General features: G+C 36.9%; 1 protein-coding gene across 6 annotated transcripts in view; it reads right to left on the bottom strand.

The window, feature by feature from the left end:
- The window catches only part of TTC29 (tetratricopeptide repeat domain 29), a 248,836-nt gene that overhangs the window by 98,036 nt on the left and 131,567 nt on the right, over window positions 1-19,233 (bottom strand). For all 6 annotated transcript variants that reach the window (XM_047717589.1, XM_047717592.1, XM_047717593.1 and 3 more), the window contains one exon: window positions 2,681-2,804. In XM_047717589.1, coding sequence (XP_047573545.1) covers window positions 2,681-2,804 — 124 coding nt within the window. The remainder of the gene's footprint in view (window positions 1-2,680; window positions 2,805-19,233) is intronic.

Here is a 19,233-nt window from a genome sequence, read left to right on the forward strand (position 1 = left end):
AGATGTATGAATGAATTTGTATATTTGAAGGCAAGTATATTTGAAGATGGCATGAATATCTGAAATCCTCCAAATTTTATATTAGAATTGGGACATACTAGTAAAAATTAACTTTTGGTAATTGTCATAGTCTTTGGATAGTATTCATGTCTCCAGCCTTTGGATAGTATTCATATCTCCAGCCTTTAAGATACTAGACTCTTCTTCAAGACTTAAGAGCCAGAGAATAAAATACAGACTGATGAGATACAAACTCTTGGCAAAAAGCTTAAAAAATGCAAATATTAAAATGACCCCTCAGAAGGGCTTATCCTTTTATTTTCCTTATGCTTTCTGTAACTAGGAGAATATACACTGATACTTAATGTTTGTGGTACACTAACACACTGAGTTCTGGGCATTGTTTGGTGGAGGGTAAGGCAATTTGTGTTTTTGGCACTTCTGCTTTGAAGAACAATCCTTTTAACAAGTAAGAGGAATGCAAATTCTGCTACTACAGGATAAGCTCCCCTTAGACTGCCAGTCTCATAAGGCCATGAGCCTTGTCTGTGTTTCAGCATGGCATCCCAAAAAGGAAACAAGAGCATAAACAAGATCCAGGAGTCACCTGAGTAGAGTTGTACCATAGAGATGAGGCAGCAGAAAGGGCACACAGTGGAGAGAGAGAGCTGGGGTGACAGGTGCAGGAGGCACAAAGAAAGATGGGAAACAAAGTGGGCAGGATCATAGGGAGAGGAACACTGAGATCAGAAAGACAGACCAGAAAGACGGGAGGAGAGAAGAGCAAGGCGTGCAGGGGAGGAGAAAAGGAGGAGAGTGACAGTCAAGAGCAAAAGGGGGTTTAATGATCATGGGTAATAGGAGAGAGGAAGTACATGAGCCAGAGAAAGTGAGAGAGGAGGTGTAATAAGAAATCAGATACCCTGTTTAAAGGCATGTTTCCCATAGCAGGAACTATGGTAGTTTCATTCATTAGGATTAATTTAAAACTCTGTTTCCTTTGGGAAAAAAAAAAGCCTATGCTGAGTGAAATAAGTCAAGCAGAGAGAGTCTGTTATCATATGGTTTCACTTACTTGTGGAGCATAACGAATAACACAGAGGACATTGGGAGGAGAGGAGAAATGAGTTGGGGGAAATCGGAGGTGAGATGAACCATTAGAGACTGTGGACTCCGGGAAACAAACTGAGGGTTTTGGAGGGGAGGGGTGTGGGGGTTGGGTAAGCCTGGTGGTGGGAATCAAGGAGGGCACGTATTGCATGGAGCACTGGGCGTGGTGCCTAAACAATGAATTCTGGAACACTGAAAAAAATAAAATAAAAATTTTAAAAAGACTAAATAATTCTGAAATCATCAAAAAGTCAATTATCTGCCAAATAAAAGACTGTAGTGATTAAGAGCATGGGTTTGAATACCACTGCCACCTAGAAACGTGGAGGCCTGGGGTAGGTTACTTAAACCCTCTGAGCCTCAAGGAAAAGGGGGATTGTATGATACCCCATCAAGGTGTGCCAAATAATAATGGCTTATCTAGTTGGCACTTGCTTCCCCTGCCAAGTGCTATTCTCTAACTGCTCTACATTCATTAACTCAATACTCACTACAACCTTATAAGGGGAGAAAATTGAGGCACCTAGAAGGTAAGTTGTCCTAGGCTACAGATCTTATTACAAGTGAAAGAAGTACTACTAAACCTGAGTTTAGTCTCAGAATTAGTACCTTTAATCAATACGTATACAACGTCTCATTAAAGACTAAGATAAGGTATAGAAACAGTTTAAGAATGAAACTGTCCTCAAAAATGATAGATCCTATCATTATCAAAACAGCAATTATAACTAGAGAAAAAAAAGCCTCTTTTATACTGTTTCTTGAAGAACGATCTGGGCACCTGGGTGGCTCAGTGGGTTAAAGCCTCTGCCTTCGGCTTAGGTCGTGATCCCAGTGTCCTGGGATCGAACCCCACGTCGGGCTCCCTGCTCAGCGGGGAGCCTGCTTCCTCCTCTCTCTCCCTGCCTGCCTTTCTGACTACTTGTAATCTCTGTCTATAAAATAAATAAATAAAATCTAAAAAAAAAAAAAGAACGATCTGGGTAATAAGAGCTAAACTCAGGAAAAATCAATCAAAAGATCAATGTGTTAAGACCAATTCATTTCACTAGTAATGGTCTCTTGAATAAGATACTTTTATTTTGGACCTTCTCTTCTTTCTCTTTTCTTTCACATAACCAGTCTGATGTTAGAATTCCATATTTCCTTCAGAATTACTCTTGGGATTGTCCTTTCTTCTCCTGAAGAACCTAGCAGGCCCATCACTGCTGAATTAATAAAATGAGAATTTGAAGCAAGGGAGATGAATGTTAGTGTCAGCAGATAAGAGCCAACCATTATAATGATATTCTTTGAATTGAAATGTTTTAATTGCTCTTCAAATCCAAAACCACTTAGAATCTTCACTGGCTGTGAAGACATGAATCAGTTTTAGCAGCTTGCAGTGACTGTGCCCAAGATGGCACTCAGGTCCTAGAAAAAGAGGAAGTAACTACCCTGTGCATTAGCCAAACTCTGCGGTCCTGGGGTCATTCTGCATAACATATTATGGGAAGGTGAGAGTCAAATGGGAATAGAATTTTAAAACTCTGAGAATTTCTCCCTACAAGAATGAAACACATATACTCACTTTTTCATTGTAAATATCCCCAAGCATTGTACTTGCTTTCACAACATCTAGTCTTTGAAAATTGTTTCCTGCAATTTTCACAACTTTTTTCAAGTATTTAATTGCTTCTAACATCTCTCCTTGGCTGGAAAAAATAAAACGGGAGATTATTGGAGTATCGTCTCATTTAATGTCACCATAAAGAGGAGAGATTTTGTGTCTTTGCTTTAGAAAGTGCAAAATGGTTCAGGATAATGAAATGTGAAAGGAAAATTTTAAAAAACAGGTGGCTTTTCTTTGTTGCAGCATACAGTGAGTTAAAACTTAAACCTTTAGACCCTCTTGTATGGCTGGTGGGGTTGTAAAATGGTGCACATGTTTTGGAAAACCAACTTGTCAGATCCTCAAAAATTCTGATACACAGTTAACATATGACCCAGCAATTCCACTCTGAGATAGATATATATATATATATATATATATATATATATATATATACACACACACACACACACATATGTGTGTGTGTGTGTGTATCTCCAAGAGAAATAAAAATATTATGTCCATACAAAACTTGTACACAAATGTTCACAGCAACAGTATTTATAGCAGCCAAAAAGTGGAAACAAATCCAATGTTGATCAAATGAAAGAATGAGCACAATGTGGTCTATCCATACAATGGAACATTACTCTGCTGTAAAACAGAATGAAGTTTGGTGATACATGCCACAGTATGGATAAACCTTCAAAACATGTTAAATGAAAGAAGCCAGTCACAAAAAAACACCTATGGTATAATTCCATTTACATAAAGTGTGCAGAATATGCAAATCCATAGAAACAGAAAGTATAGTGGTTACCAAAGGCTGGAGAGAACAGTGCATGGAGAACAGCTGCTAAGAAGTATGGGGTTTCTTTTTGGAGTGACAAATATGATTCGACTTAAATTGTGGTGATGGTGGTACAACTCTGTGAATATAACTAAAAACTACTGAATTGTAGACTTCAAAATGGTGAATATATGGTATATGAATTCTATCTCAATGAAGCTGTCATTTTTAAAACCTCTGAAAAGGCTGAAATTTTCCACACGTTGCAAATGAAGACAGTCCTTTGTGAGGAGGCAATATGTGCTGGAGTTATTAGAACAAATATGATGAAAATGGAGTATTTAGAATTCCCCCAACCAGGACTCCAAAGAATGAGAGAGAGATACAGCCCCCAGATGGAAGGGCCTGGCTTCTGGAAGGCATGGCACAACCATCTGGCAAACTGCAAGACTTTATATAAGGAAGAAATGAGATTTCATTATATACTACTGAGATTTTGGGGATTGTTATAGAAACTGAAATTACCAAAACTAGCTAAAACAGTTTGGCTATTTTTTTTCCCTCATAAAGAATTGAGGGGCACATCATTTTATTTTATCTTTTTATTAAAAATATTTCTGAATTTATTTTTTAAACTTTATTTTATTTTTTCAGTGTTTCAAGATTCATTGTTTATGCATCATACCCATACTCCATGCAATACATTCCCTCAACAATACCCACCACCAGGCTCACCCAACCCCCCACACCCCTCCCCTCCAAACCCCTCAGTTTGCTTCTCAGAGTCCACAGTCTCTCATGGTCTGTCTCCCCCTCCGATTTCTCCCAACACCTTTCTCCTCTCCTTCTCCCAAGGTCCTCTGTGTTATTCCTTATGCTCCACAAGTAAGTGAAACCATATGATAATTGAGTCTCTCTGCTTGGCTTATTTCACTCAGCATAATCTCCTCCAGTCCCATCCATGTTGATACAAAAGTTGGGTATTCATCCTTTCTGAAGGAGGCATGATATTCCATTTTATATATGGACCATATCTTCTTTATCCATTTGTCTGTTGAAGGGCATCTTGTCTCTTCCCATTAACAAGACAGTAAACAAGTGTTGGAGAGGATGTGGAGAAAGGGAACCTTCTTACACTGTTGGTGGGAATGCAAGTTGGTGCAGCCACTTTGGAAAACAGTGTGGAGATTCCTTAAGAAATTAAAAATAGAGCTACCATATGACCCTGCACTTGCACTACTGGGTATTTACCCCAAAGATACAGATGTAGTGAAAAGAAGGGCCATCAGTATCCCAATGTTCATAGCAGCAAGGAGAGCATCATTTTAAAGATTTCAATGAATTATATTCAGAAACTTCTATCATTTGAATTCTGCTGTCATTTTATAAATCTGAGTCCCAAATACTCATCAGTTTTTCATGATCTGAATGCCACTTCAAGTATATACAAATTTAGTTTTATAAGAGCAAGAGCTAAACAGAAAGGGGAGAGGGGAGTGGAAAGACTCTAAAAATCTCTCCAAAGGACATAATTATTTGAAATTTGAAAGCAAGTCTAAGGAGACATCAGTTGTAGTGATGTCCTATGTGAAGAATGCTTACGGACCCACAGAGAGGCACACTCTCATAAGGGCAAACGAGATTAAGAACCAAGATAAAAAATATTTGTGCAACCAAAGAGACAGTAATTTTTGAAAACAGCTATATTTAAGGTATAATAATACCTTGACTGATTTTGTACAGGAGGCTGAAGCCAAAGTCCAACTCAAGGGATATTTGGCTGCTGATTCAGGGACATGCCATAAACAAAATTCAGTAGACCTTCTGACTCTCTGGATTTTATTTTTTTCCCCAATTCCTAACAGAATGGTGAATGTAAGATTATATGAAATTCTATTGTTAAATCATATCAGAACCACTGAAAATTTGTATTAATGTGACAAAATCTAGAATTTAGAGATTTTAAAATAACCAAAAACTTACAATTATAATCTTCAATTAACTATGATAAAGGAGAAACCCTTATTTCTCCATGTCTCTGAACCCCTAGAATTTCCCTTTTTTTTCAGAGGCCAGAAGTTCCCAGTGAATACCTATGCCATGACTCAGTAATTCACAGGGTGAAATTCTGAAATGCAGAGGTCATTTTGCAATTGAGCTGCTCCTCACATGGGCATTTCTCACTTTAAACTGCAAGGACTTACTCAGAGGAGCTCCGGATATAGGGTAATAAATGTGGCATATACAGAAGCTTTGCTACAAACCTTTCCCCATGTTTTAATATTTCTGAAATCAGGATGACTTACAACAGGTAGGCATCTTATAATCATTGTCAGGTGGGGAACAGTCAGGTCATAGTTGTTGCTGTAGAAACGGATTAGGTTTATAGTCCTGGACATGAAGCAACAATTGTAATGCCTTGATACTTCTGTTAACAACTATTTAAAGATAATTTCAGAAAGGGATAGGAGTACTGGTTGTTTTCTGAAAACCTTTCTGAAATCTTCTAAAAGTTAAGAAAATGCCAACTTCAAAATGGGTAAGCTGAATGTCCATGACTTGGAAAAAAATACTGGAGATGATACTGGAACACTATTTTAAGAAAGACCATAGTACCAATGTTCTTGGTAACACACAAAAGTGTGTGGTAACACCAAAAAAAAAAAAAAAGTTTGGGGAAAAAATACTGACAATTCTGATTTAAAAGTGATTCAGAAGAATTGGACTTGGAATGCAAATATGTTTGAGGTGTATAATCAGTTTGTATTTTTTTATATGAATGCTTAAGAGTAATGAAAATATGTGTGTAAATGAGCCTAAAATAGCTCTTTTATTAAGTAGAAAAACAAAATTCAAAGCAATAAAAGTTATTATGTTATAGTTTAGTTAGAATTTTGGGGAGGGAGTATGTAAGGTACATTGTCCAGTAGAAATACTCTTAGATTCAATGAAATCTAAAAATAAAGTTACTTTTTCAATATAATGGACTTCTTCATTATAATAGGTAGTTCATAAGCTAGTAAATTTTTGATTAAAATCTTCTAGGAAGTTTAAAATTCACATTGAATTTATATATACATGATATGTAACTAGAACATTATGAGCACAACTCTAAAACTGGTCTAATTACTTAATAGTTATAATAAATCTCTACATGTTTTTATCCATTTTATTTAATTTTATGCAAAAACAAAAACATCTAAATTTTTGTCCTTGTGTTTATGTCATATGTATATAATCATAAAGCAATCATATATCCAACAGCCTTGTTTATATAGTGGGCATCAAAATATCAACATTTCTAACCTTAAAAATTTACTTGCAAAATGGCATTCCTTTACTTGGCTGCAGTGAAAATGGAAAAATTTAATATTCACCTAAAATCTCTGAGCAAATAGAACTCAACATAGAATATTTTTTTCGCCGAATGTCTATAATAGATGACTAATGAACTATATTATTACCACATGCAAAAAACAGTTGAGAAAACACTTCTTGAAAAAGTAATATAAATAGTAATATTTGATTTTCAGTAGCAATAATTTATTTTTATTTAAATTCAGTTAGCCAACATATAGTACATCATGAGTTTCAGATGTAGAGTTCAATAATTCATTAGTTGCATATAACACCCAGTGATCATCACTTCATTGCCCTCCTTAATGCCCATTGCCCAATTACCCATTCTTCTACCCACCCCCACTCCAGTAACTCTCAATTTGTTTCCTATAGTGGAGAATCTCTAGTGGTTTTTCTCCTTCTCTGATGACTCCCCTATGATCCTCTGGGCTGTTTCTTATATTCCACATAGGAGTGAAACCATATGATAGTTGTCTTTCTCTGACTGACTTACTTCACCCAGCATGATACCCTCCAGTTCCATCCACATCAATGTAAATGGTAAGTAGTCATCCTTTCTGGTGGCTGAGTAATATTCCAGTGTATGTATATACTACACCTTCCTCATCCATTCATCTGGGGATGGACATCTTGGTTTTTCCCGATATTTGGCTATTGTGGACATTGCTGCTATAAACATTGGGGCGCAGGTGTCCCTTCAGATCAATACATTTGTACCTTTGGGATAAATACCTAGTAGTGCAATTACTGGGTCCTAGGGTAACTCTACTGAGTCCTAGGGTAACTTCTTGAGGAACCTCCATACTGTTTTCCAGAGTGGCTGTACCAGCTTGCATTCCCACCAACAGTGGTAAGAGGGTTCCCCTTTCTCAGTGGCAAGAGTTTAAGACCTTTTTTTTACATCAGAAATGGTCAGTGTATGGAGTAATTTTATGGAAAAATATTTTAATAAGTTTAGAATATTCATAAAATAATCCCACGAATGGGCTGAGTGTGTCAGAATCACTAGTGGGCAAATTAAAAATTATTTGGCTATTGTACAAAATTAACTAGCGTTACTAGGAAATTATGTGTACAACCATGGTGAAGAGTTATCTAAGATTAGAACTTATATTCAACTTGGAAATAATGTCCACCTGCCTTGTTATTTCTATTCTTAATTATTCTTGGGTATCATTGTCATGCAATATTATATTAGTTTTGGGCTTACAATGTGATGATTCAACACTTGTCTCCACTGTGAAATAATCACCACCATAAGTCTAGTCACCATCTGTCTCCATAAAAAAGATACAATTTTTTTTTCTTTTGATGAACACTTTCAAGATCCATTCTCCCTCAGAAGCCTTCAAGTATGCTCAACACCACTGACTGGAGTTGCTCTGTGGCACATCACATCCCCATGATCTATTCACTTCACAACTGGAAGTCTGTACCACCCGACCCTGTTCATCCCTTACACTCAACCCCTAACACCCCTTCTCCCTGGCAACTGCCAATCTTTTCATACACATGAGTTTCATCTTGCTTTGTTTTGTTTGTACAGTTTTTTTCAGATTCTGCGTATAAGTGGCCGCTTAAGTATTTATCTTTCTCTGCCAGACTTATTTCACTTAGCTTAATACTGTTAAAGTTCACCATGTTGTCCCAAATGGCAAGGTTTTATTCTTTTTTTTTTTTTATGGCTGAGTACAATTCTGGTGTGTGTTTGTGTGTGTACACATACACACACACACACACACAATATCTTGCTCATTCTTCCTATTTATGGAAACAGGTTATTTCCATATCTTGGCTACTATAAATAATGCTGCAGTGAACACAGGGTGCATATACTTTTCATGTTACTGTTTTCATTTTCTTCAGATAAATATCTAGAAGTGGAATTGCTGGATCATTTAGTTCTACTTTCAATTTTTTGAGGAAACTCCATACTGTTTTCCACAGTGACTGCACCAATTTAGATTCCCACTATCAGTGCACGAGAGTTCCCCTCTCCATGCCCTTGCCAACATTTGTTTGTTGTCTTTATGATAACAGCCATTTGAGTAGGTGAGAGGTGATACCTCATTAAGGTTTTGATTTGCATTTCTCTGATGATTAGTGATATTGAGCATGGCCTATTGGCCATGTATATGTCTTCTTTGGAAAAATGACTGTTCAGATCCTCTGCCCATTTTTTAATTAGATTGTTTGGTTTGTTTGTTTATTTATTTATTGCCATTGCATTATGTGTGTTGTTTATTTATTTTGGATATTAACTCCTTATCAGATATATGATGTGCAAATGTCCTATTTCAGTAGGTTGCCTGTATGTTTTGTTGATAATTTGTTTTGCTGTACAGAAGAAACTTTATTTTGAGGTAGTCCCCCTTAATTATTTCTGCTTTTATGCCTTTGTTTTTGGAATTAGATCCAGAAAAAAATCACCAAGACATACATCAAAGAGCTTAGGGCCTACCTTCTCAGGGTTTTATGATTTCAGGTTTTACATTTGTCTTTAATCCATTTTGAGTTAATTTTTTCTGTATGGTGTAAAATAGTAGTATTGCTTCATTCTTTTGCATGTAGCTGTCCAGTTCACCTAACCATTTATTAAAGAAGCTATCCCTTTCCCATTGTATATTCTTGGCTCTTCTTTTGTAAATAAATTGACCATATATATATATGTGGGTTTATTTCTGGACTCTCTATTCTGTTCCACTGATCTATGTGTCTATTTCTATGCCAATACTGTACTGTTTTTGTTTTGTTTTGTTTTAAATATTTTATTTATTTATTTGACACAGAAAGAGAGCACAAGTAGGCAGAGTGTAGATAGAGGGAGAAGCAGGCTCCCTGCTGAGCTGAGAGCCCAATGCAGGGCTTGATCCCAGGACCCTGGGATCATGACCTGAGCCAAAGGCAGACACCCAACCAACTGAGCCACTGAGACTCCCTATTTTTATTTTTTAAAAGATTTTATTTATTTGAGACAAATAGAGAGTGAGAGAGTGAGCATAAGCAGTGGGGAGGGAATGAGCAGGGAGTCTGGTGTGGGGCTCGATCCCAGGACCCTGAGATCATGACCTGAGCCAAGGCTGATGCCCAACCAGCTGAGCCACCCAAGCACCTCCATACTATTTTGATTATTATATATTGATTGATTGAAAGATTTTATTTATTTATTTGAGAGAAACAGAGATAGCGGCAGAGACAATGAAAGAAAGAGAGCAGAGTGGAAAGAGAGGGAGAAGCAGGCTCCCCAGTGAGCAGGAAGCTTGATGCAGAGCTCTATGAAGGGCTCAATCCCAGGACCGTGGGATCATGACCTGAGCTGAAGGCAGAATTTAACCAACTGAGCCACCCCAGGTCCACCGATTATTATAGATTTATAATACAATTTGAAATTAGGGAGCATGATGACTCCAGCTTTGTTTTTCTTTCTCAAGATTGCTTTGACTATTCAAGGTCTTTTGTGGTTCCATATACATTTTATGATTGTTCTAGTTCTGTGGAAAATCCCACTCAGATTTTGATAGGGATTGCAGTAAACATGTAGACTGCATTGGGAAGTATGGACATTTTAACAATATAAATTCTTCCAATCCATGAACACAGAATATCTTTCCATTTATTTGTGTTTATTTCATTAATGTCTTACATTTTTCAGTGTACAGGCCTTTCTACCTCCTTGGTTAAATTTAATCCTAGATATTTTATTCTTTTTGATGCCATTATAGATGGGATTTTTTCCTTTTTTCTTTTAAAAAGGTTTTTTTTTTTTTTGAGAGAGAGAGCAAGTGAGTGGGGGAGGGGCAGAAGGAGAGAATCTTTCAAGCAGACTCCCTGCTGAGCACAGGACCCAATGTGGGTCTTGATCCCATGATCTATGAGCTCCTGACCTGAGCTGAAACCAAGAGTCAGATGCTTAATCAACTGAGCCACCCAGATGCCCTGGGACTGTTTTCTTAATTATTCTTTCTAATAGATTGTTGTTAGTGTATAGGAATGCAACAAATTTTCTTTTATTAATTTGTATGCTAAAACTTTACTGAATTCATTTATTATTTCTAATAGTTTTTTGGTGGAGTCTTCAGGATTTTCTGTATATTAAGTCATGTCCACAAATAGTGAGTGTTTTACCTCTTTTTTCCAGTTTGGATAGCTTCATTTCTTTTTCTTGCCCAGTTGCTGTGGCTAGGACTGCCAATACTATGTTAAATAAAAGTGGTGAGAATGGGAATCCTTGTCTTGTTCCTGATTTTAGAGGAAAAGTTTTTAGCTTTTCACTATTGAATATAAAATTAGCTGTGGCCTTGTCATATATGGTCTTTACTATGTTTGACATTCATTCCCTCTCTATCCTTACTTCCTTGAGAGTTTTTAATCATAAATGGATGTTGAATTTTGTCAAATGCTTTTTTCTGCATCTATTGAGATGATTATATGATTTTTATCCTACATTTTGTTAATATGGTGTATCATGTTGATTTTTTTGACTTCCCCTTTAATTTCTCCTGTCCTTGACCCACTGGCTGTTCAGTAGCATGTTGTTTAATCTCTTTATATTTGTGATCTTTCTGTTTTTTTTTTTTTCCTTTGCAATTCATTTCTGGTTCATACCATTGTAGTCAGAAAAGAGGTTTTATTTTATTTCAATGTTCTTAAATTTATTGAGACTTGTTTTGTGCTATAACATATGATCTGTTGTGAAGACTATTCCCTGTGCATTTGAGAGGAATGTCTATTCTGCTGCTTTTTATGGAATGTTCTGTGTATATCTATTATGTGCAACTGGTCTAATGTGTCACTTAAGGATGATGTTTCCTTATTGATTTTCTATCTGAGTGATCTATTTTTTGATATAAATGGGGTAATAAAATCCTCTACTTTTGTTGCAATGCTCTCAATTTCTTCCCTTAGATCTTTTAATATTTGCTTTAGGTATTTAGGTGCTCCTATACTAGGAGCATAAATATTTACAAATGTCATATCTTCCTGTGGGATTGATCCTTTCATCATTATGTAATTCCCTTCTTTGTCTTTATTACAGTGTTTGTTTTAAAGCTTTTTTTGTCAAATGTAAGTTTAGCTATCCCAGCTTTCTTTTGGTTTCCAGTTGTATGAAACATTTTTTTATCCCTTCACTTTCAGTCTAAGTGTATCCTTACATCTAAAGTGAGTCTCTTATAAGCAGCATATAGATGGGTCTTTATTTTTTTATTATTCATTTAGCAACATTGTGTCTTTTGATTGGAGAATTTAGTTCATTTACAACTAAAGTAATTATTGACAGGTATGTGCTTATTGCCATTTTTAATTTTTTTTTAATTTTTAAAAAAGATTTTATTTATTTATTTGAGAGAGAGACAGTGAGAGAGAGAGCATGAGCAAGGAGAAGGTCAAAGGGAGAAGCAGACTCCCCATGGAGCTGGGAGCCCAATGCGGGACTCGATCCCGGGACTCCAGGATCGTGACCTGAGCTGAAGGCAGTCGTCCAACCAACTGAGCCATCCAGGCATCCCTTATTGCCATTTTTTAAATTGTTTTCTGGCTGCTTTGTAGTTCCTCAGTATTCCTGTCTTCTTCTTTTGCTCTCTTCCCTGGTGGTTTGATGACTTTCTTTAGTGTAATGCTTAGATTCCTTTCTTATTATCTTTTGTGTATCTACTATAGGTTTTTGCTTTATGGTTACCATGAGGGCCACATATAACAGCTTATATATCTAACACTTTATTTTAAGTTAATAGCAACTTAAGTTTGAACACATTCTAAAACTCTACATTTTTACTGCCTCCCACTCCACCTCTTAGTTTTTGATGTCATATTTTACATCTTTTTATTTTTTGTATTCCTTAACTAATAGTTATTTTTACTAGTTTTGTCTTTTAACCTTCATAAGAGTTTTATCAGTGACTAACCCGTTACCTTTACTATATATTTACCTTTACCAATGAGATTTATACTTTAATATGTTTGATTGTTACTAATTCATGCTTTTTTTTTCTTTTAGCTTAAAGTAGTTCCTTTAACATTTTTTTGAATATGTAATATACGTTTTTTATTTAATTTCTTTTCAGTGTAACAGAATTCATTGTTTTTTTGCCACACCCAGTGTTCCGTACAATAGGTGCCCTCCATAATACCCACCACCAGGCTCCCCCAACCTCCCACCCCCACCCCTTCAAAACCCTCAGATTGTTTTTCAGAGTCCATGGTTCATCTCCCCCTTCAACTTCCCTCAACTCTCTTCTCCTCTCCATCTCCCCATGTCCTCCGTGTTGAATATGTAATGTAAGTTTTTTTTTCTTTCATTTTGAAGTATTTTAATGTGAGTATGATAATTTCCAACTGCTTTAACATTTCTTTTAAAGGCGGTTTGTGTTGATGAACTTCTCTAGCTTTTACTTGTCGGGAAACCTTTGTATCTCTCTTTCAATTCAAAATGATAACCTTGCTGGGTGGAATATTTTTGGCTGCAAATTTTTTCCTTTCAGCTTTGAATATATTATTAGCCTTCTTCTCACCTGCAAAGATTCTGTTGAAAAATCTACTGATAGTCTTTGGGGTTTTCCTTGTAGGTAACAACTTGCTTTTCTTATCCTCCTTTTAAAATTCTCCCTTTATCTTTAACTTTTGATATTTTAATTGTAATGTATTTTGGTGTGGATATTTTGGGTTCGTCTTACTTGAATCTATCTGGGATTCCTGGATATTGGATGTCTGCTTTCCCCCCCATGCTAGGTAAGTTTTCAGAAATTTATTTCTTTTCTTTTTTAAAAAAATTTTTTAATTTTCAGCATAACAATATTCATTGTTTTTGCACCACACCCAGTGCTCCATGCAATCCGTGCCCTCTCTAATACCCACCACCTGGTGCCCCCAACCTCCCACCCCCCGCCCCTTCAAAACCCTCAGATTGTTTTTCAGAGTCCATAGTCTCTCATGGTTCACCTCCCCTTCCAATTTCCTCCAACTCCTTTCTCCTCTATAACTCCCCTTGACCTCCATGCTATTTGTTATGCTCCACAAATAAGTGAAACCATATGATAATTGACTCTCTCTGCTTGACTTATTTCACTCAGCATCATCTCTTCCAGTCCCATCCATGTTGCTACAAAAGTTGGGTATTCATCCTTTCTGATGGAGGCATAATACTCCATAGTGTATATGGACCACATCTTCCTTATCCATTCGTCCATTGAAGGGCATCTTGGTTCTTTCCAAAGTTTGGTGACCGTGGCCATTGCTGCTATAAACATTGGGGTACAGATGGCCCTTCTTTTCACTACATCTGTATCTTTGGGGTAAATACCCAGTAGTGCAATTGCAGGGCCATAGGGAAGCTCTATTTTTAATTTCTTGAGGAATCTCCACACTGTTCTCCAAAGTGGCTGCACCAACTTGCATTCCCACCAACAATGTAAGAGGGTTCCCCTTTCTCCACATCCCCTCCACACATGTTGTTTCCTGTCTTGCTAATTTTGGCCATTCTAACTGGTGTAAGGTGATATCTCAAGATGGTTTTAATTTGAATCTCCCTGATGGCTAGTGATGATGAACATTTTTTCATGTGTCTGATAGCCATTTGTATGTCTTCATTGAAGAAGTGTCTGTTCATATCTTCTGCCCATTTTTTGATATGAATATCTGTTTTGTGTGTGTTGAGTTTGAGGAGTTCTTTATTTCTTCAAATGAGTTTTCTCCCCACTTTCTCTCTCTCTGGTCTCTTCTAGGACCCTTACATTATAAATATTCTTTTTTGTTGTTGTCTCTAAGGTCTTCTGAGCTATCTTCCCTTTTTAAAATTCTTCTTTCTTTTTGCCACTGTATTTGGGTGAGTCCCACTGCCCTGTCTTCTAGATCACTGATCCTTTCTTCTGCTTCACCTAGTTTGCTGATGAACCACTCTAGTGTATTTTTCACTTCAGTTATTGTATTCAGCTCTGTGACTTCTGGGCTTTTTTATATTTTCTATCTCTTTGGTGAAGTTCTCTCTGTGTTCATCCATTCTTCTCCCAAGTTGTTGAGCACCTTAATTACATTACTTTTGATTGTTTATCAGGTAAATTACTTATCTCCATCTCATTAAATTTTTTTCTGAGGTTTTATCTTGCTTTTTCATTTGGATCATAATCCTCTGTTTCCCCATTTTTCTTGATTCTCTACATTTGTTTCTACGTACTAGGTAAAACACTACCTCTTCCAGTCCTGAAGGAGTAGACTTGTATAGGAGATGAAACTTGTTGTTCAACATTGCTTTAGCTCTTGGTTATCTCTTGAACCTTTGTCATTACCTAAGCAACCTGGTTTATTTTTGATAGGTCCCAGGTGTTGAAGTGTGCCAAGACCTGTCAGTTTTCCAAAGGAAGGGATCTCAGTCATCACCTACTTTCAGGCTGATTAGAAGACAGATGGTCAGGCAGCAGCTTTAAAGTATTCAAATATACATAGTTCTGTGGGTCTATCATTGTAAATCCTGCTGACCTTCAGACCAGGTGACCTGGAGGTGTCCCTTGGGTGACAGTTGCAAAACTTGGGGCTTCAGATGAGTGTGTAGTGTACTTTCTGTGAGGCATCACTGCACTGTAGAAAGGCCCAAAGAATCCAGAAAGATGGACTTGCATGCCTACATTCCCTGAGAGCCCCTCTGCAGCCTCTAGGTATGTGGCAAACTTGAAGTTTGCCCTTCAGACTTGTGTCTGAGTAAATAAGCATCTTCCAGAGAAAGATTGGGAGTGTTTCAGTCTTCTATCTCTGTAGTACCCTTGGGATGTTAACCCGATGTTAACTGTCTCTGTTACAGTCCCATGGGTCCCAGGAATGCAGCCCCTCTGGCTATCAGAGCCAGGTGACTGAGGAATATCTCCTGTGTAGACTTCATGTGTCCAACAGTTTTAACAAAACAGCAGGAAAGCACAGAGCTGGGGCATACTTGCTTGAGCTATCATGATAGAGAAAGAGTGCAAAAATGGCACCCACCAGTGCCTCTGTCCCTGGAGAGAGTCCCATTGGCCTCTGCCCCTCTGGCATATGCTTTAAGATTAGCAAACTTCACATATAGTCTATGTACTTTTCAAATTGCTACTTTTATGCTTGACCCCGGGATAAGTTAGTCTGCATACAAGCTCTTTAAGAGAAGTACTCTAGTCCCTACAGCCCATTGGGTTTCCTGGATGTGAGCCTTACTGGTTTTCAAACCCAGATATTTTGGGGGCTTGTCTCTCCATTGCAGGTCTCAGGGGTTGGGGTGCCTGATGTGAGGAATGAACCCCTCATTCCTTGGGGAGAAGTTACAGATTTGTGAAATCACTCCCGATTATGGATTGCCATGTTGCAGGTGGGGTTTTGATAAAAATGCATCTCACCTCTCCCACTCATCTAGATGTGGCTCTTCTACCATTTGTTGTAAAGGAGCTGTTAGCTAGTTTTCAGATCTTATTCAGAAGGAACTATTCCATAGGTAGCTACAGATTCAGTGTGTCTATGGGAGGTGAGTTCAGGATCTTCAAATGCCACCATCTTGGATGCCCTTTCTCAAGCTGCCTTTAAACACTGACTAAAATTAAATATTTTGTCTACATGCTATTTTTCTATGATCTGTACAGAAATAAACAGCAGCTCTGAGTAACAACTGCATCGTTAAGCCACAGTCTTTGATCTATACTAAATATTTAATAAAACCAGTCTTCAAATGTCAAAAAAGAGGGGTGAGTTTTATGGTATATGACTTATATCTCAATAAAGCTGTTATTTTTTAAAATAATACCTTTAAAAAGTTTATAAAAGGTGAATAGTAGTTTGTTCTTGCAAGTATCCCTTAGCTGTGAAATCTTAGGTGTCACTAAAGTCATCTATGTAAGTTATTATAAATATACTGGCAAAATGCTTAGAATGACATACAGTTACTACCAGAGTGCTTAGCATATACTAAGCTTCCTATATTTTTAAATAAAGGAATGGTTGAAAATTTGAGAAAGGAAATGCTTATGCAATACTCATAAGAATTAAGCTCCCAGATAAATTGTGAGTATATCAGTCATTGGATATTTGGAGTCCATGACTGTCAACTCTTGTCTCCTGATATTTTGGTAACATCATGAACCTCTTTCTATTTCAGTAACTTCCTTGAGAGACTATCAAATGCCCTACAATGTGCTAGCTGCTGGGGAATATGGTTCCTGCCCTTAAAGTGTTTCACTGTCAATTTGGAGATAAATATAATCATTCATACATAGAATTAACTGAGATAGGTACTATAAACTCTCTAAAGTGCTTTAAAACCTAGAGCACATTTATTTGAATATGTTCACAAAAGCAAGTCTAGTGTTTGGGGGTAAACTTAGTCTGAAAAGAGAGCCAAACAGATTGGGAGTCAAATCCAGTGAATATAATTGTCATCTCAAAGCATCCATATACATTTGAAAAATTATAACATGTATCATGGGGAACATCTTTGAATTTTAAACTGCATAGAATGTTTAGTGTGCTTAGAAATTCACAGGTCCTTTGCTCTACTCCTGTTTTTCTTTCTCCTCCACCCTTGCACAGATCTTCAGTGTAAGTTGGAAGTTGCTGCTAACTATTTCATCTTTTCCCCAATGTTTCTCCTTCCCTAGCATCTAGTACTCTTGGCCAATCTCCATTCTTTTTCTCCTGTATCTCTCATTTTCCTAGATACTACACTGACATTGAGGTCTCTGCCTGCCCAAAGTTGGCTGTTCCTAGAGTTCTATCCCAGGCATTCCTTTACCCTTCATTAAAAGCCTACTGTGAGCAATTTTATTTCCTCCTGTGCCATGCCCTAACTCCTACATGCATATGTCTGGCAAATCCATATTTCTAGCCCCAATTTTTCCCCCTGTGCTTCATATCCATATTTCTAGTTGTCCAGACATACGAAGCATGGAAAGGAAGATAATTTCCTCTAGGTGATGTCATCTAATGATGAGGCTAATGGCAATTTTGGAATTCCTCTTTAGGAAACTCCTGCATAGTATAGTAGTGTAAAGTATTCATAAGTAATTTACTGAATTTTGTTTCAAAAATGAGGTTACCCATAGGGATTATTTACTGCGTTTTCTAAGTGTGCCTCTAAATTATTTTGGCTCTTTCCAGAGACAATGCTGTGCTGCTATTTTGAATATCTGTGTGTGTGTGTACACATGTATACATTTTAATAAACATATCAAAAGCATATGCCACAAGCTCAGAAATCATTTTAAAAGAGTATAATTTTAAATAGGTTGTGTCAGGATTAGAGGTATCAACTTGCATAACCTCCCAAGAGTTGATGAGAATAATGTTCATTTTCATAGATAAGCTAAGGTATGTTTGCAAAAATAAGTTATATTGCATTAAAGATTTATTTAGTTTATTTGTGAGAGAAAGTGAGCAAGCAAGGACATGCGGTGGGTGGGGCAGAGGGAGAAGGAGACAAGCAGACTCCCTGCTGAGTGCAGAGCCTGAGGTGGGGCTCAGTCATGGGCCCCTGAGATATGACCTGAGCTGAAATCTAGAGTTGGAGGCTTAACCAACTGAACCACCCAGGCAACCCACTAAGTGTTACTTTTTGAAAATCTTCCATTGTGCAATGAGTGAAATGCCATAATGTGAACATACACTCTGCAAGGCAGATGGCATGTAAAGACCCTGGCTTTTAGGGACACAGGGTCAAAGAACTAACATGTTCTGTTTACCTGAGTGCCCCGTACTATTGGATGCGTTCTTTTTTTCTTTTCTTATTGGTAAAAGAATACTCTGTGTTTCAGAAGTACAATGGAGTTTCACATTCCTGAAGTTGTGAATATTGCTGTTTATGATTCTCTTCTCATTTTTTCATAACAAAATCATGAATAATTTTCTTCCATATTTAGGCATAGCTCAATTCTCCAGAAAAATTATGAATTGTTTGAGGAATATTTCAAATACAGACATGGAGTAAAGTACCATGAGAGGTGCACTTACAAATTTAAATACTTGTTTTGTGGGACAACTAAAATGGTATTGAGAGAGCTGGAGATTATAAAATTATTAATAAAATAGCACACTATTTAGAATTTTGAGCAAACTTGTGTTTCTAGGACTAAAAATGTTTTATCAAATTGATGTGAACTCTCCAAGCTCTTTCTTAGACTGTAATATTCAATAAAAAAAGTTGATAAAAGAAAAAATAAAGGAGAGACTTCTTTGCATATCACTTTTAAACCTCAGGGAAAAATTATTATTTTTGTTTAGCTAAAATGGACTCACTGAAGGTTATTTATGTTCATGTTCCTAAAAGCTAATGTATTTTTGATGGAAGTACATTTTGGATTAGGTTCGGCCTGCTGAGGATTGTTAAATTACAACATACACAAACAAAAAACTGAGTTCAGTGAGCAAGAAATACAAAACAGTA

This window comes from Lutra lutra, chromosome 2 (genome assembly GCF_902655055.1).
Source record: "Lutra lutra chromosome 2, mLutLut1.2, whole genome shotgun sequence".
Taxonomy (NCBI): Eukaryota; Metazoa; Chordata; class Mammalia; order Carnivora; family Mustelidae; genus Lutra; species Lutra lutra.